The sequence below is a fragment of the Hyaena hyaena genome, unplaced genomic scaffold, assembly GCF_003009895.1.
Source record: "Hyaena hyaena isolate Hyena2069 unplaced genomic scaffold, ASM300989v1 scaffold_111, whole genome shotgun sequence".
In the NCBI taxonomy this organism is placed as follows: Eukaryota; Metazoa; Chordata; class Mammalia; order Carnivora; family Hyaenidae; genus Hyaena; species Hyaena hyaena.
The window spans coordinates 2,400,539-2,426,253 of NW_024080743.1; the positions used below are offsets into that span (position 1 = coordinate 2,400,539).

At 35.7% G+C, this 25,715-nt stretch overlaps 1 protein-coding gene across 6 annotated transcripts in view; it reads right to left on the reverse strand.

Annotated features, from left to right (window-relative positions):
- Positions 1-25,715, reverse strand: part of EVI5 (ecotropic viral integration site 5) — a 233,517-nt gene that overhangs the window by 164,608 nt on the left and 43,194 nt on the right. For 5 of the 6 annotated variants that reach the window (XM_039236433.1, XM_039236436.1, XM_039236434.1 and 2 more), the window contains exon 2: positions 15,465-15,694. In XM_039236433.1, coding sequence (XP_039092364.1) covers positions 15,465-15,613 — 149 coding nt within the window. In that variant the 5' untranslated portion in view covers positions 15,614-15,694. Of the gene's footprint in view, positions 1-15,464; positions 15,695-19,025; positions 19,082-25,715 lie in introns of those variants that run through there. The other variant, XM_039236439.1, reaches the window with a different exon arrangement.

Consider the following 25,715-nt stretch of genomic DNA (forward strand, 5'->3'; position numbering starts at 1 on the left):
AGTCATGAAAAGGAATGAAGTACTGGTCCACACTACAACATAGATGCACCTTGAAAATATTATGCTAAGTGAAAAAAGTCACAAAAGGAAAAATATTGTATAATTCCATTTATATTAAATATCTAGACTTCATAAAGTAGATTAGTTGTTGCTGAGAACTGGAGTGCAAGTGAGAAGAGCAAGAGGGATAGACAGTGATTACTAATGGATACATGTTTTCTTGTGGGGATGGCTACTTAACTCTGAGTATGTGGAAAAAAAACATTGAATTTTACACTTTAATGAATTGTACATATATGAATTATACCTCAAAAAAGTGTGATATTAAAAAACAGGTTAAATATATCAATAAAAATCAGAAGAGAGGTTTCAAGGGAGTGAGGTTGCTAGAGAAAAGGGCACAAGGAAATTTCTGGGATGATGGGAATTTTCTAACATGATAGAAATCATCCATGTGTTAATGGGCATGTGGGTAATACACAGTCAAATTTGTCAAAAGTCAAACTATACTTAAGAACTGAGCATTTCTCTGCACATTATACATCAACTTTATAACAATTTATAGAAAATAAATTAATGACACTAGAAGCACTGACAATTAGGTGAGAAATTACTGCTTTTTATTATTGAAAGCCCTTTAAACCCTTTCAAATAATGACTACTACTTTAGAAAGAACTGTTTTTGCTATAGTAAATGCATCCATTCTATAAAGACAAGATAAACATTTCATTTTTTTCCTTTTCAAATTTATTAGTCACTCTAACAAATTTTAGAATTTTCTAAAGAGAAACTTCACAATTTTTTCTCAATGCTATAGGTATAATGAAGTCCTTTTGTCAGAGAATTGAAACATTTTCAAGAAGTAATACTTGAACTGATACTCTCAATCTCTCCCCATTGAACTACTAAGTCATGCCATGTAGGAAAACAATTTACATATTCATTAAGAAAATACAGACTTTATAGAGTGTGTAGTTAGAATTATGTATTTTTACTCCTCTTTGCTAAATACAGTGATGAAACAACTCAGGAAGACTCTCAAACAGCAAGATAATTACAATACTCTGACATGGTAACAGAGGGAGCCTACTACCTGAGATTGTCAACAATTTCCAAAGACTTGAGGCTAGCAACTGGGAAAATGGTAAGCATTACTCATATGTCTGTGGACTACTGAGAAATCTACTCAAAACTTACTCACTTATTTCCCCCTCCAGAGCACATGGGTTCACAACCTTGGACAGATTTACTGCACGAAAGGAAACTACCTTCCCATCTCATCATAATTTCCTTATGACTAATTAATAAGAAGAAATTTATCAGATTAAAGGAAAAGAATATTGTCCCAGCAGGACTACTGTATACTACAATCGAAGGCATTCCCCATAGATTTGTGTGGCCTCCTGGCCATTTTTTATCTGCCACTGTTATACAATAATTCACAAGCCTGAATGTATTTAACCTCCCAGACTAAGACATCAGAGGTTGGATCTCTAGTGACTCAACAATACATAATCACCAGTCTCCTAAGTATGCAACTCTTAAGTTTTTGTTAGAGTTCTAGTTCTAAGGACCGCATTCAAAATGACTATAACCCCACATTATCTGAAACGGTGGTGCTAAAGCTAATTTTCAGTTGGATTTCAAGAAGCATTAAGGATGGAGAAAATGCAGATTTGGTAGTTTCCAGAAGCTTAGAAGACTTGGCAGAGAAAAAGTATTTACAACTCCCTAATGGACAGAACCAGCAACTAAACAGAGAACTGAGTACAAGGGAGTATGCCAACACAGGGAGTAGTAAGAGTTTAATTTTTTCCCACTTTTTAATTTTTTTAGTATAGTTTATTGTCAAGTTGGTTTCCATATAACACCCAGTGCTTATCCCAACAAGAGCCCTCCTCCATGCCAATCACCCATTTTCCCCTCTCTCCCACCCCCCATCAACCTCAGGTTGTTCTCGGTAGTTAAGAGTCTCTTATGGTCTGCCTCCCTTCCTCTCCTTAACTATTTTTTCGTCTTCCCTATGGTCCTCTGTTAAGTTTCTCCTATACCACATATAACTGAAAACATATGGTATCTGTCTTTCTCTGCCTGACTTATTTCACTTAGCATAACACCCTCGAGTTCCATCCACGTTGCTACACATGGCCAGATTTCATTCTTTCTCATTGCCATGTAGTATTCCCCTGTATAGATACACCACATCTTAACGCATTCATCAGTTGATGGACATTTAGGCTGTTTCCATCACTGGCTATTGTTGAAAGTGCTGCTATAAACCTTGGGGTACATGTGCCCCTATGCATCAGCAAGTAGTTTTATTTTATTAGGCAGATTACCTTCACCGTATCTTAATGAGTAAAAACTAAACCTTACCCTCACCAAGAGGTCACCTATCTAAGGAAAACACAGGAATGTGTGCTTCATGATGGACCTAGGAGAAAAAAAGAGTAGTTGTGTATAGCAGTGCACACTTGATAAACAAAGAAAAAGCCGCTCTTGCTACAATAGCATGATTGAAAAATACAAAGGAGGAGAAAGAAAACAACGGGTTATCTTTTGGGTATCTAGAGTATGAAGTCCTTGAGGGACACTGATGTAGATAAACAGCCCAGTAATTGAAAAGACAAGTCTGAAGCTTAGAACTTCTCAGGCAGTCATCTTAGTATCTCACATCATCATGAAGTTAACTTTCACTTTTCGCAGATGACATGATACTCTACGTGGAAAACCCACAGACTCCACCAGAAGCCTACTAGAACTGATCCATGAATTCAGCAAAGTCATGGGGTACAAAATCTACGTACAGAAATGGTTGCATTTTATACACCAATAATGAAGCAATCGAAAGGAATCAAGAAACCGATCCCATTTACAGTTGTACCAAGAACCATAAAATACCTAGAATAAACCTAACCAAAGATGGTTACAGATCTTTTACAGATCTGTATGATAAAAACTATAGAAAACTTATAAAGGAAATTGAAGATACAAAGAAATGGGAAAACATTCCACGCTCATGGATTGGAAGAATAAATATTGTTAAAATGTCATTACTACCCAAAGCAATCTAAACATTCAATGTAATCCCAATCAAAATTGCACCAGCATTCTTCTCAAAGCTAGAACAAACTATCCCAAAATGTGTATGGAACCACAAAAGACCCCCAACAGCCAAAGTAATATTGAAGAGGAAAACCAAAACAGGAGGCACCACCATCCCAGACTTTAGTCTCTACTACAAATCTGTCATCATCAAGACAGTATGGTATTGGCACAAAAACAGACACAGAGACCAATGGAATAGAATACAGAACCCAGAATTGAACCCACAAATGTACGGCCACTTAATCTTTAACAAAGCAGGAAAGAGTATCCAATGGAAAAAAGACAGTCTCTTTAGCAAATGGTGCTGGGAGAACTGGACAGCAACGTGAAAAGAATGAAACTAGACCACTTTCTTACACCATGCACAGAAATAACCTCAGAATGGATAAAGGACCTGAATGTGAGACAGGAAACCATCAAAACCCTACAGGAGAAAGCAGGAAACAACCTCCTTCACCTCAACCGCAGCAATTTCTTGCTCAACACATCTCCGAAGGCAAGGGAATCAAGAGCAAAAATGAACTACTGGGACCTCATCAAGATAAAAAGCTTCTGCACGGCAAAGGAACCAATCAGTAAGACTAACAGGCAACTGACAGAATGAGAAAAGGAGAGTTGCAAATGACATCAGATAAAGGGCTAGTATCCAAAATCTATAAGGAACTCACCAAACTCCACACCCAAAAAACAAACAATCCAGTGAAGAAATGAGCAGAAGACATGAACAGACACTTCTCCAAAGAGGACATCCAGATGGCCAACAGACACATGACATGATGCTCAGCATCCCTCCTCATCAGGGAAATACAAATAAAAACCACACTGAGATACCACCTCACACCAGTCAAAGTGGCTAAAATGAACAAATCAGAGGACTCTAGATGCTGGCGAGGATGTGGAGAAAAGGGCACCCTCCTATATAGTTAGTAGGAATGTAAACTGGTGCAGTCCCTCTGGAAAACAGTGTGGAGGTTCCCCAAAAAACTAACAATAGAACTCCCCTAGGACACAGCAATAGCACTGCTAGGAATTTACCCAAGGGATACAGGAGTGCTGATGCATAGGGGCACATGTACCCTAATGTTCATAGCAGCACTCTCAACAATAGCCAAATGATGGAAACAGTCTAAATGTCCATCAACTGATGAAAAGATAAGGAAGATGTGGTATATCTATGCTAGGAATTTACCCAAGGGATACAGAAATGCTGATGCATAGGAGCACATGTACCCCAATGTTCATAGCAGCACTCTCCACAATAGCTAAAACATGGAAAGAGCCTAAGTGTCCATCAACAGAAGAATAGATCAAAAAGATGTAGTATATATATACAATGAAATACTACATGGCAATGAGAAAGAATGAAATCTGGCCATGTGTGGATGGAACTCGAGGGTGTTATGCTAAGTGAAATAAGTCAGGCAGAGAAAGACAGATACCATATGTTTTCAGTTATATGTGGTATAGGAGAAACTTAACAGAGGACCATAGGGAAGACGAAAAAATAGTTAAGGAGAGGAAGGGAGGCAAACCATAAGAGACTCTTAACTACCAAGAACAACCTGAGGTTGATGGGGGGTGGGAGAGAGGGGAAAATGGGTGATTGGCATGGAAGAGGGCACTTGTTGGGATAAGCACTGGGTGTTATATGGAAACCAACTTGACAACAAATTATAAAAGAAAAAAAAAACAAAAAAACCAGACATCATCATAATAAGAAGGCTGAAAACAGTACATTAAGATTCAGAGAATGGAGGAGGGCACTTGTGGGGATGAGCACTGAGTGTTATGTGGAAACTAATTTGACAATAAACTATTTGTAAAAAAAAAAAAAAAAAAAAAAATTCTGAGAGACAGAGGGAGTACATTCACACAACTTTTATTACACTATTGCTATCATTGCTCTACTGTATTATTAGGTATTGTTGCTAGTCTCTTAGTGTGCTCATTTTATCAATTAAAAAAAAAACTATACATAGAGTTCAGTAGTATCCACGGTTTCAGACATCCATTGGGGGTCTTGAAAGGTATTCTGCACCAGTAATGGGGAAATGCTGTATTAGCAAAGAACTGACAGTAAACTTTTTAAATATCCTGCTGTACTCAGCATAATGCTTTCCTATGCATACCAAACAGCAACAAGTTATCATGCCATTTGGAAATGTGTAAACTGCTAAGATAATTTACAAAGAGCTAAAGAAAAATCTAAGAAACACTAAGGTAAAAAAATTGCTATATAAGAAAAACACTTGGAAAGCTAAATATGCTGGCACTACTGCACAGGAATCAACTTTCCAAACATGGAGTTCAACTATCTCTTGTAATGTTACATCAAAGAAACAGGATATGGAAAGTATTGGGGTAAAGACAACAACTAGCAAGCTGAAACAAAGGCAAATAAGTACCAACAAAATACATGCCTGACTCACAGAGTAGTCACACCGTTTCACATCAGTATCATCAAGCACAAATTCAAGTCTTAGAGTAACAAAGACAAAGGGAGAATTCAGACCAAACACAAGGAATTAGCACAGGAAACAATTTAGAGAGGATTCATAGCAGGGTGCCTAAATGACAGGGTGGAATCTGTCCAATTCTGAGAGCAAGCAGTTTTTTTCTTTTGCTTTTGTTTCTTTAAGATGAGGTCTCAGAGAAGGCAAACACATGAGACTTGCAGCTCCCTTCCAAATATTCTGACCAGAAACTGATGGTTTGGGGATTACTTTTATACAGACATTCCAGACAGACAAGAATATGAGACTTAACTTCTTAGACTTCTTAAAGATACAATGTGGGGGCACCTGAGTGGCTCAGTCGTTTAAGCATCTGACTGACTTCAGCTCAGGTCATGATCTTGCATTCATGGATTCGAGCCCCACGTCAGGCTCTGTACTGACAGCTCAGATCCTGGAGCCTGCTTCAGATTCTGTGTCTCCCTCCCTCTCTGTCCCTCCCCTGCTCATGCTCCTTCTCTCTCTCTCAAAAATAAACATTAAAAAAATAAACAAAAATAAGATATGATGTGAAGCTAAGCTAGTTACAACAGAAAAAGGAGTTCAACATATTCTTTTAGTTATATCATCAAATTTCTCAGGAACTCAGACAATTGATTTAAAAAAATTTTAAATAACCTTCAGTGAAAAAAAGAATAGAGTTTGTGTGAAGATCTTAAAAGCCTCTCCTATGATTTAAAATACATGAATTTTTAACAGAGACTTAAAAATATCTGTTGTGCTCAGAAGCTTTTTACTTCCTTAATATTCGTGGTTGCATTATAGAGTATCCTCAGGTAAACTAAGTAACGCTTTAATAGTAAAACTATAAATGTAAGATGAAAGTTATATCAGATCTAGATCAGCATTGTCCAACAGATATATAATGCAAGTCCTTTATATCATTTTAAATGTTTTAGTAGCCACGTGTACAGTAAAAGAAACAAGTGCAAACAAGTCCAATTAACTTTAATAATTTTACCACATATATTCAAAATATCATTTTAGCATGTAATCAAATTAAAGAAATATTCTTTTTCTCAAATCAGCTCTTCAAACTCTGATGTGCATTTTACTCTTATGGCACATAAGAATTCAGACCAGCCACATTTCAGGTACTCAACTGCCACATGTAACTTGTGGCTACCTTACTGGGCGGTGTAACTTTAGATTTTAGTGAGATAAAGATACATAAGGTTTCAAAAATTCCTGCTTATTTCCTTAAAAATATACAAAATACGTTTAGTTTACAAGAACACTATTTATTTCCTCATTCTCATATCTCACCACCAAAATTCTGTTAAAAAGCAAATTTAGATTCCAAATCGAATGTAAAAGAAAATAAACATGGTTGCAATGCCAAACTTTTAAACCACACAAATAATGGCCTATTAGGAATTTAAGTTAGCAACATTCCCCTCCTTAATTAAAATGTACTGCTATTACACTTGAACCTTACCTTCCTAAATTCATCTCTGCCAAAGCCTTCATGTTTTCAAAATAAGAAAAACACATTTAACACAGGAAAAAAACAGTGGTCCCATTTCAACTTTAAGGCTATCAATTATTAACTTTCATCAAACAGATCTTTGATATTATATTGAACCATTTCTTCACATCTTTCTGGGGTTGCCACATGCACTAATTTTAAAAAGTTGTAACTGCAGTAAAATTATGGGAATGAAAAATGTTTGTTTATAAAATTTGTTATTTTCATGTTTCTTTAATTTTAAATTTCTAAAATATTGCCATTTTTAAAATTTCTGAATTAAAGTGAGTTAAGTAACATAAGTATCCTAAGTTTGTATTTGGAAAAGAAAAAAATATTTGGAAAAGAAAAAAATCCTGAATAAATGCATATCCCTTGTTACAAACAGAAATTGTGTCTCATAATTTTTACTTTAGTTATATAATTTGGATATCTACATTATAAACCACAGAAATGGTCAGAGAAATTTTAAGTTATTGTTCTTAGAATTATTCTACGGATTTAAGAGGTTGGCAGGGTGGGGGGCCATTTTATTTTTTATTAGAGTCAGACATGTGTTTTTCCACCAGGATTGTTCTAAGGCAAAACAAGGTGTCACTACATTCAACCGCTCTCTACACATAAATTCTTGCCATGGATTCTGGGTTTTAATGACAGAAAAGACAAGAGCGGAAAAGAGAAGAGAAAACAGAAGAGGGGAGGAAAGAAAAGAGAGAGGAGAAGAGAGGACGGGGGTGGGGGGAGGAGAGGAGAGGGAGAAGGAGGAGAAGGAGGAGGAGGAGAGGAGAGGAGGAGCAGCTCAAAATGTGAACTCAAAAATAATACAGATTTGGGGGCACCTGGGTGGCTTAGTCAGTAGGGAGTCCAACTTCCGTTGAGATCATGATCTCTTGGCTTATGAGTTTGAGCCCTGCGTCAGGCTCCGTGTTGCCAGCTTGGAGCCTGCTTTGGATTCTATGTCTCCCTCTCTCTCTGCCCCTCCCCTGCTCATGCTCTGTCTCTTAATCAAACATTAAAAAAAAAAGAGTACAGATTTTGAATAAGCCACTAAAGAACAAGAGTGACAACCCTTCTGCTCCTTTAACTTCAAATTCTTACTTGTCAACACCTCTTTTCTGACATCTTTAAATAACTCTAGTAATTATTCTTTAGATGGTAACATAAACACAGGGCACCTCTGGTATTCCTGATAAACTGTGAATTACCTGGAAAAAAGTTCATCTATATCCATAACTTTAAACCATTCTTACCACAGTGCTTTGTGTATTTTAGTTGTACAATAATTATTGATCACAACCATAAAAATAAATTCAACTTTGGTCACTTATAAACTCAGCACCAAAAGTTATCTTTTGTGCACACTATTTTTCCATTAAAGAACCAATTCATTTTTTTATTAATATTTATATTTTAGTTTACATACAGTGCAATATTGATTTCATAAGTAGAATTCAGTGTTTTGTCATTTATATACAACATCTAGTGCTCATCAGAAGTGCCCTTTATTTTTTTAAATGTTTATTTTGAGAGTGTGAGTGCGAAGGAACAGAGGAAAAGGAAGACAGAGAATCTGAAGCAGCCTCTGCACTGTGAACACAAAGCCCAACTCCGAACCCATGAACCGTGAGATCATGACCTGAGCTGAAGTTGGACACACAACCAACTGGGCCACCCAAAAACACTGTCAAAAAGTTAGTTTCCAAGTTTGAAGAAAACTATAAATCTACAAGAAAGTCCACAAAACCCAAATACTAGAAACATGAAAAGTACGATAAGGCAGCTCCAAATCAAACTGCTTATATCATGAATAAAGAAAAAACTTTTTAAGGGGTGCCTAGTCAGTTAAGCGTCCGACTTCAGCTCAGGTCATGATCTCACAGTTTGTGAGTTCAAGCCCCACATCAGGCTCTGTGCTGACAGCTCAGAACTTGGAGCCTGCTTCAGATTCTGTGTCTCCCTCCCTCTCTGCTCCTCCCATGTTCGTGCTGTCTGTCTCTCTCTCTCTCTCTCAAAAATAAACATTGAAAAAAAATTTTAAAGAAAAAAATCTTAAAAAGAGGAAAATAAAGATACACTATATGTACACAGGAACAAAGATAAGAAATAGATAAGATTTCCTAATGAAAACAATGCAAGACAGAAGTCAATGAAATACCACTTGAGTACTTGGGGGGGGGGGGGGGGGGGGGACTGTCAACCTACATGCAAAGAAAAGATCTTTACAAATCAAAGGCAAAATGAAGACTCAAATATACAAGAGCAGCCCCACACTTCATGAATATTAAAGCAAGTCCTTCAAACAGGAAAATTCCATCAGTTGGAAATCTAGAGCTAAACAATGAAAGAGCTCCAGAGATGAAAACTATGTAAATACATGAGATTTTTTTATTATTTCTATCACTTTAAAAGATAATTGTTTTAGCAAAAATATTAATACAGTATGAGGTATACAACATATATAACAGGAAGATACATGACAAAACTAGCACAATGGACTGGGGAGGAGAAATGGAATTGTACTAAGTATTTACACCACATCTGAAATAGTATGAGATCCCTTGAAGGCAGATGGTGATAAAGATTTCTACCATGAACCTTAAAGCAACCAGTAAAATAACAAAACAAATTTATAGCTAATAAAAAAAAAACAGAATAAAATCAAAGAAAAAAACAATTAAAAAATTCCATTAAATCAAAAGTAGACATAAAAATAAAAAGGAAACAACAATATATAAAACAAAACAACAGGGGCATCTGGGTGACTCAGTCGGTTTAGCATCTGACTCTTGATTTTGGTGCAGGTCATGATCTCAGTCATGAGATCAAGCCCCATGGAGCCCACTTAAGATTCTCTCTCCCTCTCTGTCTTCCCCGCTCACTCTCTCTCTCTCAAAAAGTTTTTAAAAAATTAAGATAATAAAACAAAAGATTTAAACATAAGCATATCAATAATCACATGAAATATAAATGATCTATTTACCTGAAACCTAGAAAACACTATATTACATGAAAGGAGGTAGTCATAAAAGACTACCTATTGTACGATTCCATAATGAAATGTCCAGAGTAGGCAAACCCACAGAGATAGAAAGTAGACTAGTGATTACCAGTGGCTAGAAGAAAGGTAAAAAAGGGAGACTAATCAGTACAGAGTTTCTTATGGGGGTGATTAAAATGTTCTGAAATTGAATAATAGTAATAGACCCATAACTTTGTAAGTATACCAAGAACCACTATATCATATGCTTTAAAAGGGTGCACTTTACAGTGTGTAAGTAAATTAAAAATACAATAAAAATATAGTGAAAATACCGGACAAAAAGCAAAGACATATTAATAATAACAGACATATTTTCTTGGATCTAGCCCTGTAATAAGATTCTAATTCCCACCCCATTCCAAAAGGTTTGGGTACCTGATTTGCTTTGGCCAATAAAATCTAGATAGAAATTATGTGTATTACTCCCTAACAGACACTTTTACGGTATTTCCACTCTATCTCTTTTCCATTTGCCACAAGTCTTGTTTATCCCAGATGGGAGCTGGTCTATGGTCCTGGAATAAAGAAGCATGGAACAAAGATGTATTCAACCTGCAGCTTAAGATGAATATGAAATGTGAGGAAGAAATAAAACCTTGTTGCTGTAATTTTTAAAAAAGTAAATGGTATAAGTCAGGCAGAGAAGGACAAATACCATATGTTTGCACGTATAGGAGGATTAGGAGGAACTTAACTGAGAAACAAGGGGGAGAAGAAGGGGGGAAATGATGGGGGAAAGGGAGAGAGGCATACCATGAGAGACTCTTGAATGCTGATAAAAACTGAGGACTGATGGATGTGGGGGGGAGGGCAGATGGGCATGAAGGAGGGCACTTGTGGGGAAGAGCACTGGGTGTTAGGTGGAAACTAATTTGACAATAAACTATTTGTAAAAAAAAAAATTTTTTTTTAAAGTAAATGGTCTAAATATTCTAATTATAAGGCAAAGATCATTAGTTTGTATTTTAAAAAGACCTAAATATATGCTGCCCAGCTGACAAACTTTAAAGATAAAGGACGGAAAATGTATAAAATTCTAACACTATTCAAAAGAAAGCTACAATGACTACACAGATGTCTAAGCAAACGATATTGCCAAAATAAAGAAGGCATTTCACAAAAGGGCATGACAAACTTAAAAGTGTAAATACTTAATAAATACAACTTTAAGATACATGAAACAAAGACTGAAATAATTTAAAGAAAACAGACAAATCCGTAATTATAGTTGGTTTCAGTACTCCTCTGTCAATATCTGGTATCACAAGTAAACAGAAAAACAGCAAAGAAATAATAGACTTAAAACATTACCAATAAATTTTAATCAATTAATGTTAACAGAATACTCCACCAAACAATAGCTTAATATACCCTCTTCTCAAGTTCACATAAGATGTTTTTCAAAATAAGACCATATTCAGGATCATAAAACAATTCTCAATAAATTTAAATGGCTGTTGCTAACACAGGACTTAAAAAATGTACAGCACCAAATATTAGAAAAGAAGATCGCACTGACAATACGTATAAATATAAAAAATCCTAAGACAACTGCAGATCAATATCCACCCTGAACAAAGATGCAAAAATTCCAAATACAATTTTAGTAGATCAAATCCAACAATATTTTATAAAGACAATTTATCACAAGTGGGTTTATCTCAGGAATGCAAAGTTGGTTTAACATTCAAAAATCAATGTAATTCACCATATCAGACTATAAAACGAACACTATGTGATCATTTCAATAAATGCAGAAAAAGCAGTTGACAAAATCCAAAATCTGTTTCTTTTAAACTCTAAGCAAATGAGGAAGATAAAGGAACTTCCTCAATCTGATAAAAGCCATCTACAAAAACCTACAGTTAACAAATTTAATGTTTCACCCCTAAGATCAGGAAAACAAAAATGTATGTTTACCACTTATATTCAAATTTGTACTCAAGGTATTGGTCAGTTGAAATAAGGCAAGAAAAAGAAATAAAGGCATACACATCAGAAAGGAAAAAATAAAAGTGCTTTAATCACAGATGACATTCTCATTTCATTCACATACAAAATCTAAAGGAATCTTAAAAAAAAAAAAAAAAAAAAAAACCCTACCAGAACAAAAGTTTAGCAAACACAGCAGGATACATAAGGCAATAATACAGCTCCAATCAAAATCTCAATTAAGAATTTTTTGTGTAGGGGCGCCTGGGTGGCTTAGTCAGTTAAGCTTCCGACTTTCGCTTAGGTCATGATCTCGCGGTTCATGGGTTCGAGCCCCATGTTGGGCTCTGTGCTGACTTCCAGCTCAGAGCCTGGAGCCTATTTCAGAGTCTGTCACTCCCTCTCTCTCTGACCCTCCCCTGCTCACACTGTCTCTCTCTCTCTCCTAGAAATAAATAAAACATTAAAAAAAAAAGAATTTTTTGTGTAAATTAACAATTTGTTTTAAAATTCATATAGGAGGGGTGCCTGGGTGGTTCCACTGGTGAAGCAGCTGATTTCAGCTCAGTCATGACCTCACAGTTGGTGGGTTCAAGCCCCGTGTCGGGCTCTGTGCTGAAAGCTCAGAGCCTGGAGCCTGCTTTGGATTCTTTGTCTCCCGCTCTCTCTGCCCCTCCCCCGCTCATGCTCTATCTTTGCCTCTCAAACATAAATAAAAATGGTTAAGAAATTAAAAATAAAATATGGGAATGTTAAGTTCCAAAAATAGTCAAAATGGAGAACTAAGTTGAAGGATTAACACTATCTCATTTCAAGACATATTATAAAGATACAGTAATCAAACTGTACCATATTGGCATTAAGATAGAAAACAGCAATGGAACAGGAGAAGTCTAGAAATAGGCCTATACATGCACTGACAACTAATTTTTGACAAATGTACAAAAATATTTAAGAAAGGACAGCCTCTTCAATGAATGGTATAAGAACAATTAAATATGCATATTCAAAAAATAAATTTTGATCTATACTTTGCTCCATATACAAAACTAACTCAAAATTGATCAGACCTAGGAGCATCAGGGTGGCTCAGTCAGTTGAGACTCTTGATTTCGGTTCAGGTCATGAGCTCACAGTTCATGAGCTCCAGCCCCACATCAGGCTCTGTGATCACAGTGCAGAGCCTGCTTGGGATTCTCTCTCTCACCCTCTTTCTTTCTCTGCCCCTCTCCTGCTCATGCTGGCTGTCTCTCTCTCTCTCAAAATAAATAAGCTAAAAAACAAAACAAAACAACACTGATTTTAAAAAATAGATCAGTCCTAAACATAAAACTTAAAACTATAAACAACTTCTATAAGAAAATATAGGCATCAAGATGTGTGACCTTGAGTTATCAAAAGGACAATCCACAAAAGAACAACTTCAAATTGGACTTAATCAAAATTTACAACTTCACCAAAATGTACAACAAAAGATACCGTTAAGAGAATGAGAAGCCACAGACAGGGAAAAAATATTTCAAAACATTTATGTGATAAAGAATTCATATCCCAAATGTTCAAAGAACTCTTAAAATATAGTAATAAGAAAACAAACAACCTAACTTTTAACAGGCAAAAAATTCAAACAGACATTTTATCAAAGAAGATACATCAATGGCAAATAAGCACATAAAAAGATGCTCAACACCATTAGGAAATGCAAATTAAAACTATAAGAAGACACCAGGCACCTAGGTAACTCAATCAGTTGAGCATCCGACTCTTGATTTCAGTTTGGGTCATGATATCAGTTTGAGGGTTCAAGCCCTGTGTCAGCCTCTGTGCTGAGAGGGGATTCTCTGCCTCTCTCTCCGCCCCTCCCCTGCACATGCTGTCTAAGTCTCTCGCAAACATAAAGTTTAAAACAAAAAAAGCTACAAGATACCAATACCTGTTAGAATGGCTGAAATTAAAGACTAACCATACCAAGTATTGGCAAGGATGTAGAGGAACTGAAATTTTCATACACTGTTGATGGGAATGTGAAAAAGTATAGGGCTTTTGGAAATAGTCTCACAGTTAAATGTGCACCTATCACATAAAACAGCCATTCCAATTCTAGGTATTTGCCCAGGAGAAATGAAGCATACATCTATCTGCACAAAGGTTTGTCCACAAGTATTTACAGCATTTCATAATAAAAAGTGAATAAACTAGAATATATCCATACAATAGACTACTACTACTAAGCAAGTAAAAAAAATGAACTAGTCACACAACATGGATGAATCTCAAAATAATTATGCTGAGTAAAATACGCCACTCAAAAAAGTTGCACAGTACATTATTCCATTTCTATAAAATTCTAGAAAATGCAAACTAATCTACATAACCGAAAGGAGATCAATGGCTGCTAGGGATGCAAAGATGAATAATGGATATATTTGTTTTCTTGACTTTGGTGATTATTTCACAGATATATATACCTATGTCAAAACCAAACTGCATACAAGTATGTGTAGTTAATCATGTCAATTATAAATGAAAAAAAGCTGTTAGAAGTTATCTGTTAATCTGTTATTACTCTTAAAGCCAGTGGGAGTTGAACTTAAATGAACACAAAAGGGGACTCTTCCAATGATTCTTTTGTAGCTGATGCCCAAAATAACTTCTGATAATAATACAATGAAAGAGCACACAGGGTCCAAGGTATACCTCCCTAACAAACAACTATTCTATTTCATCCCCATTAAGAGAAACAGATACTGCCTTCCATAAATAAATTGAACGAAGAGATTTCCCACTCTGAACCATAAATCAAACATCCACCCTAAATTAAATTACTTTACAAATTAACCAAAGGTGACTAGTTACAGGGTTTAAATCAACAGTAGCAGTTTGGAGGCACCTGGGTGGTTCAGTCAGTTAAGTATTCAACTCTTGATCTCAGCTCAGGTCATGATCTCACAGTTTGAGAGTTTGAACCCCATGCTAGGCTCTATGCTGACAGCATGAGCTTGCCTGGGATATGGTATCTCCCTCTTTTTGCCCCTTCCCTGCTTGCACTCTCTCTCATTCTCTCTCCCTCCCTCCCTCAAATAAAATTAAAAGAAATAAAAATGGTAGAATTATTGGCCTTAAGAAATTCTAAAATTCAGGAACAATTTAGGGAATTTATATTAACAAAAAAAAAAATTTCTAAAGCTATCTGAGCCAGGAGAAAATTTTAATACAACTTTAGTATTAAGACCAACTCCTCCCAAGACTTGAATACTTCTGTTAATTTTGACAAACAAGGAGCCAAAGACTAGAAAATAAACATTCTTAATATGAGTAAACTTTGATAATGGCATATATACATAAATGAATGGCTGAGTTCATGTAATTGCAGAGAGAGAAAAGCCAAGCAACCTCACTTACCTATTTTGTTCCTCCAGTTTAGCCAGGAGTTCTAAGTCGTCTGGACTCAACTGTGAAGGGGAAGATGGTGAAAGGGCTGGCGTGGATAGTGTGGTAGATGATGATGTAGTGTGTAATGAAGCAGATGGACTTGCCACCTGACTGGCCATCTGACTGACTGTATGTGATACTGTGTTCTTCACCCATGAGAGAGTAGAACTCAGTTTTTCTGCAACCTTGTCTGTCGCCACCTACAAATAAAAACGAAAGTGGAAAATACTTTAATTTTGCTGCATTTATAACCAAGAACTTGATAACCCTGTTTAGTTTTACCCAATAACAACGATTATAATATTTAATATTTTCTTTGAGGTGATAATGATAAAACCTACTTTACCAACAATTAGCCTAACATCAGCTTTTAGTAAATATTTATTTCAGTTCTGCAACATCAACAAACTAAACAGTACTTTCCAAACTACAGGCTGAAATCCATCAGGGAGTAATATAATCAATATGAGAAATAACATCAGCATTTTTGAAAAATGAGAAAGTACAGGGGCACCTGGGTGGCTCGGTCAGTTAAACATCCAGCTCTTGATTTCGGCTCAGGTCATGATCTCATAGTTGTGAGATCAAGCCCTATGTCAGGCTTTGTGCTGGTCGCAGAACCTGCTTAATATTCTCTCCCTCCCCTCTTCCTTCTGCCACAACCCTGCTAATGTGCATGTGCTCTCTCTCTTAAAAAAAAAAAAAGGAAAGGAAGAAAACAGGAAATATCAGTGTAAATATATACTGTCTTATGAAATTGATGTTTCATTTACATGTGTATATTCAAACTATGTACTACATGTAGATATATTTATGAGTGTATCGAGTTGGGATATAAAATGTATTCTGTAGAGGCACCTCAGTGGCTCAATTGGTTGAGCATCCCATTCTGGATTTTAGCTCAGGTCATGATCCTCTGGTCGCAGGATTGAGCCCCACACTGGGCTCCACACATGGTGCCTACTTGAGATTCTCTACTCTTTCCCTCTGTTACCCCCTCAAGTTGAAAAGAAAATGTATTCTGTAGTAAAAAAAAAAAATTTGAAAGTCAAGGATTTAAATATGTCCATTTGGTGATAAGGATAGAGGAATGCTATAACATTACTAATAACTCAACAAAAACTGGGTTTGCTTAGCATAAGTAAGATGTAACGAGATCCATGATACCTGTCTTCAAACAACAAAAGAGTAAATTTAAAGAAAAGAGACTTTATCTAGAGGAACAAAATTATGATAAATGGTTGAGTTAGTAGAGTGAGAGATGCAAGGCACAATTTTCACATAGTTAGAACTATTGAGAAATAGAATGGGATGCCTAGAAAGAGTAGACATTCCCATCATTGGCTATAATAAGGCTGTAACTCTAAGAGCCAAACATGACAAGTTGAAGATAACTTTCTAAGTGAGCAACCAGAATTTATAAGCCCTTAAAATCTCTCCTATCTCTATCCAACGGATCCAAAAATGCTGATCCGAAGGGGCACATGCACCCCAATGTTTACAGCAGCACTACCAACAATAGCCATAGTATGGAAATGTCCATCGACTGATGAATGGATAAAGGAGATATATATGTATATATACAATGGATTATTTCTCGACAATCAAAAAGATTGAAATCTTGTCATTTGCAACAACGTGGATGGAACTAGAATGTATTACGCTAAGTGAAATAAGTCAGTCAGAAAAAGACAAATAGCATATGATTTCATTCATATGCAGAATTTAAGAAATAACAGATGAACATAGGATAAGGGAAGGAAAAATAAGATAAAAATGGAGGGAGGCAAACCAGAAGAGACTCTTAAATACAGAGAACAAACTGAAGGTTGCTAGACGGGTGTTGGGTGGGTGATGGGTATTAAGAAGGGCACTTCTTGGGATGAACACTGGGTGTTATATGTAAATGATGAATCACTAAATTCTACTTCTGAAACCATTATTACACTGTATGTTAACTCATATTTAAATAAATTTTTAAAAAAAGAAGTAACAAGTGTTGGCAAGGATGTGGATGAAAGAGAACCCTTGAGCACGGTTGGTAGAAACGTAAATCAGTATAGCCACTTTGGCAAACACATTTTTTTCCTCAAGAAATTAAAAATAGAACCACCAAATGATGCAGAAATCTCACTTCAAGGTATATAAACAAAGAAAATTAAAACAGGATACTGAAAATACAGATGTAAAAAACAAATCTCTATCTCTGATATTCAGTGCATTACACATGTCCATGTGTTCCAACAGAAATCATACCCATCTCCTAAGCAGCTATGTATGCAAATTCAGCTGGAAAACAAAATATACATAAATAATATTCAAACATGTCATTATCACTTCACTAATGAAAAACAATGTAAATAATATCCATATCTGAATACCTATATAACACTAAATATTCTTAACGACTTTAGTTTACAAGGTGTAATAGGCTTTTAAGGGACCACATTTTCTATCAACTATCCTAAAAAGAGCTTCTTGATTGTGAAGTACTTAGACATATAAAAAGCTAAAAACTAAGAAGTGCTTTTATGTGCTCTGACAAGATCTTAAATTTTATATTATAACTAAAAGGCTAAAGCACTGTCAATTATTTTTGGAATCAGCATTTTCCCATCTAATCTTATATACAGTAACTCATACACACAGAAATTAAAACACCAAGACATAAATCCCACCCAGATTATTTTAGCAAACACTATTCTCTTCATAGCTTGCCCAAGGGTTTTCTTACCTGAATACACAGGTAACTCTCTTTCTACCCCTCTGCCCCCATTTCCTCCACCTCAACCCAGCAGGGTAATTTGATGTAAGGAAAAGATAAAATGGAAAAGGGATTCTAAGGTCATAGTTAAGCAACTCAATATGAGACTGGAACTTCTAAGACAAAAATTTTATTTAAAGTGCTGAAAAGAGTCAAGAGTTTTATTAACCTAAGAATACCTCTCATTTTCAGTAACTCATTTTAGAACTTACTTCTCTTAGAAATAGTATTATAGAAGGAATCCAAGGAGACTCTTTCTGTTGAGAGAAGAAAAACAAGAAGGATACAGTCACGGGACCCAAGGAAAAGAAATACAGGGAATATCATTTAGGCTTCCAGGCAAAAGAAGTCCTTGCCAGTGCACAGACCAGCAGCACAGCTCCTCAGGGCAAAAAGTCAGACAGGAACCAAAGACTAATCTAGCCAGACTTCCTTTAAAAGGTCAGAACCATGGTAGATAACAAAATAACCTACTATAATTTGCAATCCTATTGATCTTTTCAACATAATTACAACTACAAATCAACTGTGAAGGTACTAATTTTCATCTTCAAACCACAGTAATCAGAAAATCTAACATGTAAAATTTACAGAAAAATGTAACCTTTAATGATATCAACCATTAATTTCAAATATATTTACAACTTTCAAAAATTAATACTTCACATTTCCATTATATAAAAGTTCTCTACTAGATTTAATTGTAGAAAAGGCAAAAGAATCCTACTTTTTGCTTTCATTTATTAAAACAAATACATTTACCATACCCCTTCTGCATACTGTAGCAACAGGCTTCCATTTAAAGAGTTTGGACTAACCAAGGGCACAATCCTGACATCCTTTCAACCTTGTTGAAATTCAGCTGAAATGAGATTCAATCTAGAACTACTGAAGGCTCAACAACTCATCTTCAAATGTTATACTTAAATATAACTGGAGTATTTAATTGCAGTTGCACTTTAATAAAGTTTAATACTCATGGTTCTAGAAATCCCATAGGACTGATGTGTTTTTCATATATTATCATGTTCTATTTTTCCTTTAATTCTACAGTACTTTTCCAAATCTCTACCCTGCCACCTCTAACTCTCCTTCCTTTATCCTATGGTAAACTGTCATGAACACATAATAAATCTGACAATGCCATTACATCACAAAGTTCTTGTCTACCTCATAGAGGAGTTATGCACTTACTTTTAAATATGAACACACTCTGAAAAGGTTAAAAAACCATCATTATAAACGTTTAGTAATCAGACACAAATGACCACATACTATAGGATTCCATTTATATAAAATGTCCAGAATAGGCAAATTCAGACACAGAAAGTGTATCAGTGGCTTCAAGGGGCTAGGAGAATGACATGGGATTTATTTCTGGAGTGACAAAATGCTCCAGGATTCAATTGTGGTGATGGTGACACAACCCTGTGAATATACTAAATGCCACTGAACTGCACACTTCAAATGAGTGGATTTATAGTATGTGAATTATATCTCAACTTTAAAATGGCTTAGTAAATGTCAGAAAACTACGTAACATATGATTCCAACCGTAGAAAAAAAGGCAAAATGATGGGAGACAGTAAAAAGATCAATAGTTGTTAAGGTTTGGGAGTAGGGGAGGGATGAACACGCAGAGCACAGAGGATTTTTAAGTACTAAAAATACTCTGTATAATACCATCATGATGGATATGTGTCATTACACATTTGACCGAATCTATACAATGCACAAAACTAAGAGTGAACTCTAATGTAAACTATGGACTCTGGGTGATTATGATGTGTCAATGTAGGAACGTAACTGGTAACATATAAACCACTCTGTTGGAGAAGGCAGATAAAGGGGGAAGCTAAGCATGTTGAAGGGCAGAGAGTATATGGGACATCTCTGTACTTTCCACTCAATTTTGCTGTAAATCTAAAACTGTTCCACAAAAAAAAGTAAAATCTTAATAAAATGATGAAGTTTAGAAGGAATCTTACAGATTACTATAATATTTGAATAGGATCTCCCATGAAAAACAATCATGGTTCCTATGTCGCTCTGTATTTTATTAGAAGTTATAAGGATACTCTTGAGGTGCCTGGATGACTCAGTCCGTTAAGCGTCCAACTTAGGCTCAAGTCATGATCTCATAGTTCATGGGTTCGAGCCCCACGTGGGGTTCTGCTCTGGTGGTGCAGAGCCTGTTTGGGATTCCCTCTCTTTCTCTCTCTCTCTGCGCCCCTACCCCAACTGGTTCAAAATAAGTAAATAAATAAAAACTTAATTTAAATAAAGTTGGAAGGATACTCTTAACTCCCAATAATTACTCTTTTTAATTTTTATTTTTATTCCAGTATAGTTAACATACAGTGTTGTATTAGTTTTAGATGTATAGTGATTTAACAATTCTGTATATTACTGCTTATCAACATAAGTACACTCTTAATCCTTTTTACCTATTTTACCCACAACACCCCACTCACCTCCCTTCTGTCAGTTTGTTCTTGAGTCTGTTTGTCTTTTTTCCCCTTTGTTCATTTGTTTGTTAAATTCCACATGAATGAAATCATGTTGTCTTTCTCTGACTTATTTTACTTAGCATTATACTCACTAGCTCCATCCCTGTCATTGCAAATGGCAAGATTTCTTTGCATGGCAGAATATTCTAGTGTGTGTATACATGTATATATAGGTATACATGCACATATAAACATCTACTGATGGACACAAGCTGCTTCCATAATCTGGCCATTGTAAATAATGCTGCAATCAACATAAGGGTGCATGTATCTTTTTGAGTTAGTGTTCTCATAATCTTTGAACACCCATTACTGGATGCATATGGCAGTTCCTATTTTTATTTTTTATTAAATTTTAATGGTTTGGTTTTTTTGTTTGTTTCTGTTTTTGTTTTTTACAGAGAGAGACCTAGCATGAGCAGTGGAGGGGCAGGGAGAGGAGGAGACACAGAATTTGAAGCAGGCTTCAGGCTCTGAGCTGTTAGCACAGAGCTCGACACAGGGCTGGAACCGACGAACCATGAGATCATGATCTGAGTCTAAGTCAGACGCTTAACTGACTGAGCCACCCAGGCACCCCTCTATTTTTATTATTTTAAGGAAGCTCCATGCTGTTTTCCACAGTGACTGCACCAGTTTATAGTCTCACCAACAGGGCAAAATGCTTCTTTTTCTCCACATCCTTGACAACACTTGTTTCTTGTGTTTTTAATTTTAGCCCTTCTGACTCGTATGAGGTGCTATCTCATTGTAGTTTTGATTTGCATTTCTGTGATGAGTGATGTTGAGGATCTTTCAATGGGTCTGTTGACCATTTGTATGTCATCCTTAGAGAAATGTCTGCTCATGTCTCCTACTCATTTTTAAATTAGATTATTTGTTATTTGGGTGCTGAGTTCTGTAAGTTCCTTACGTATTTTGGACATTAACCCTTTATCAGTTATGTCATCTGCTTCTCCCATTCAGTAAGTTGCCTTTTAGTTTTGTTGACTGATTCCTTTGCTGTGCAGAAGTTTTTACTTTTACATAATCCCAATAGCTTATTTTTGCTTTTGGTTCTCTTCTCTCAGGAGACATACCTAGAAAAGTGTTGCTATGACCAATGTCAGAGAAATTACTGCTTGTGCTCTCTTCCAGGATTTTTACAGTTTCAAATCTTATATTTAGATCATTAATCCAATTTTTGTGTATAAGAAAATGGCCCAGATTCATTATTTTGCATGAGGCAGTCCAGTTTTCCTAACATCACATGTTGAAGAGACTTTTTCATTGCATGTACTCGCCTCCTTTGTTGAAGATTAATTGACAAACGTGGGTTTATTTATGAGATCTCTATTTTATTCCACTAATCTATGTGTCTATATTTTGTCCCAATACCATACTGTTTTGATTACTATAGCTTTGTAGTATATCTTGGGAGTCTAAGATTGTGTCACCTCTTTTTTTTTCTTCAAGATTGTTATGGCGGGGCGCCTGGGTAGCTCAGTCAGTTAAGCATCTGACTCAGGTCATGATCTTGTGGTCCGTGACTTCAAGCCCTGCACCAACAACTCAGAGCCTAGAGCCTGCTTCGGATTCTGTGTCTCCCTCTTTCTCTGCCCCTCCCCCACTAGTGCTCTGTCTCTTCTCTCTCTCCCCATCCTCTCACAAAAATAAACATTAAAATTTTAAAATGAAACAAAACCAGAGCACACTGTATGTCAATTTGACAATAAATTATATTTTTAAAAATAACAAAAACCAAAAACATTTAAAAAATTTTTTTGTTATAGCCATTCAGGGCCTTTCGTGGTTCCAAATTTTAAAAATTGATTGTTCTATGAATGCTGTTGTTATCTTGATAGAGATTGCTTAAATCCGTAGATTGCTTTGAGTAGTATGGACATTTAAGAGTATCTTCCAATTCATGAGTATGGAATATCTTTCCATTTATTTATGTCATCTTCAATTTCTCTCATCAATGTTTTATATTTTCAGAGTACAAGTCTTTCACCTCCTTGGTTAAGTTTATTTGTAAGTGTTTTATTATTATTGGTACAATTGTGAATGGAATTTTCTTAATTTCTCTTTTTGTTGCTTCATTATTCATGTATAGAAATGCAATGGATTTCTGAATGTTGATTTGTATCCTGCAACCATACTGATTTATCAGTTCTAGTAATTTTTTGGTGGAGTCTTTAGGGTTTTCTATATATGGTGTCATGTCATCTGCAAAGTAATAGTTTTACTTCTTCCTTACCAATTTGTATGCCTTTTATTCCTTTTTTTCTTGTCTTACTGCTGTGGTTAGGACTTCCAGTACTGTGGTGAATAAAAGTGTTAAGGGTAGACATCCTTGTCTTATTCCTGATCTCAGAGGGAAAAGCTCTCAGTTTTTCACCACTGAGTATGAAGTTACCTGTGAGTTTTTCATATATGGCCTTGATTATATTGAGGTTTATTTCCTCTAAATCTGCTTTGTTGAGGGATTTTATCCTGAATGGATGTTATACTCTGTCAAATGCTTCTTCTGGATCTATTAAAATTATCACATGGTTTTTATCCTTCCTCTTGTTATATGATGTTATCAAGTTGATTGATTTACAAATATTGAACTACCCTGGCAACCCAGGAATAAATCCCACTTGATCACGGTAAATGAATTTTTAAGGTATTGTTAGATCTCATTTGCCAACATTTTGTTGAGGCCTTTTACATTTATGTTCATCAGAGATAGTGACCCATAGTTCTCTTTTTTTGTATAGTGTCATTATCTGGTTTTGTTATAGAGGTAATGGTAGCCTCATGGAAATAATTTGCAAGCTTTCTTTCCTCTTCTATTTTTTGGAATAGTTTGAAAAAAATAGGTATTAATTCTTCTTTATTTTTTTTTTAAATATTTTTATTTATTTCTAGGAGAGAGAGAGAGAGAAAGAGAGACAGCATGAGCAGGGGAGGGTCAGAGAGAGAGGGAGTCACAGACTGAAACAGGCTCCAGGCTCTGAGCTGGCAGTCAGCACAGAGCCCGACGTGGGGCTCGAACCCACGAACCGCGAGATCATGACCTAAGCGAAAGTCGAAAGTCGGACGCTTAACCGACTAAGCCACCCAGGTGCCCCTGTTAATTCTTCTTTAAATGTCTGGTAGAATTACCCTGTGAAGCCATCTGGCCCTGGGCTTTAGTTAATTAAGTTTTGTTTTTTTTATTTTTTTATTCTTAATTTTTGAGAAAGAGACAGATTACGAGTGGGGGAGGAACAGAGATAGAGAGAGGGAGAGACAGAATGCAAAGCAGGCTCCAGGCTCTAAGTTGTCAGCATAGACCTCGACACAGGGCTTGAACCTGCAAGTCATGACATCATGACCTAAGCTGAAGTCAGACACTTAACTGACTGAGCAGCCCTGGAGCCCCTATTAAGTTTTTTGATTACTGATTCAATTTCATCTCTAATAACTGATCTGTTAAAACTTTCTAATTCTTTCCTGAGCAGTTTTGGTAGGTTGTATGTTTCTAAGAATTTATCCATTTCTTCTAGGTTGTCCAATTTTGGGGGCATATAAGTTTTCATAATAATGTCTGATAATCCTTTGTATTTCTGTGGTATCCAGTTGATAGTTCTCTTCCATTTTTGATGTCTGATGTTGAGTTCTTTTCTTCCTTTTTTTTTTTTTTTTTCTTGAGGAGTCCATCTAAAGATTTATCAATCTTGTTGCTCTTCCCAAAGAATCAGCTCCTACTTTCAATGATCAGTTCTACTGGTTTTCTTAGTTTCTATTTTCTTTACTCCTGCTCTAATCTTTATGATTTCCTTCCTCCTATGGGTTTTGGATTTTGTTTGTCTTTTTTCTAGTTCCTTCAGGTGTAAAGTTAGGTTGTTTGGGTTTTTTCTTTATTAATTTGGTAGTCTGAGATTTTTCTTGCTTCTTGAAGTAGGCCTGTATTGCTATATACTTGCCTTTTAGAACAGCTTTTGCTGTTTCCCAAAGATTTGGGGCACTTTGCTTTCATTTTCATTTGTCTCCATGTAATTTTTTATTTCTCTTTGATTTACTGTTTAGAAGCATGCTATTTAACCTCCATGTATTTGTGTTCTTTCCACATTTTTTTTTCCTGTGGTTGATTTCTAGTTTCATAGTATTGTGGCTAAAAAGATGAATGGTACGATTTTTTTGTTTTGTTTTGTTTTGTTTTGTGGCCTAATATGTGCTCTATTCTGGAGAATGTCCGTATGCACTTGAAAAGAATGTATATTCTGCTATTTTAGGATGGAATGTCCTGAAAATTTCAGTTCAATCCATCTGATCCAATGTGTCATTCAAAGCCACTGTTTCCTTGTTGATTTTCTGTTTAGATGATAAAATCATCTGCTGTTATTTTATTACTATCCATTATTCGTTTGTTATTAGCTGCTTTATATATTTGGGTGCTTACATGTTAGGCGCATAAATGTTTACAATTGTTGTATCTTCTTGTTGGATGGTTACCTTTATGATTATACAGTGTCCTTCATCTCTTGGTACAGTCTTTGTATTAAAGTCTATTGTGTCTGATAGGAGTATAGAAATATTTCTACCCCACTTTCCTTTTCATATCCATTTGCATGATAAATACTTCTCCATTCTTTCACTTTCAATATGCCAATGACTTTAGGTCTGAAATTAGGCTCCCGTAGGCAGCATATAGATGGGTCTCTTTTTATTATTTTATTTATTCCATAATCCTGTATCTTTTGATTGGAGCATTTGGTCAATTTATATTCAGACTAATTATTGCTAGTATGTATTTATTGCCATTTTGTTACTTGCTTTATGGTTGTTTTTGTAGTTCTCTATTCTTTTCTTCCCTTGCTCTCTTCTCTCATGATTAGTTGGTTTTTTCAGTGATATACTTGGGATTCCTTTCTCTTACTTTTTTCCTATCTATTATCAGTTTTTAATTTGTGGTTACCATTCAGGTTGCATATAACA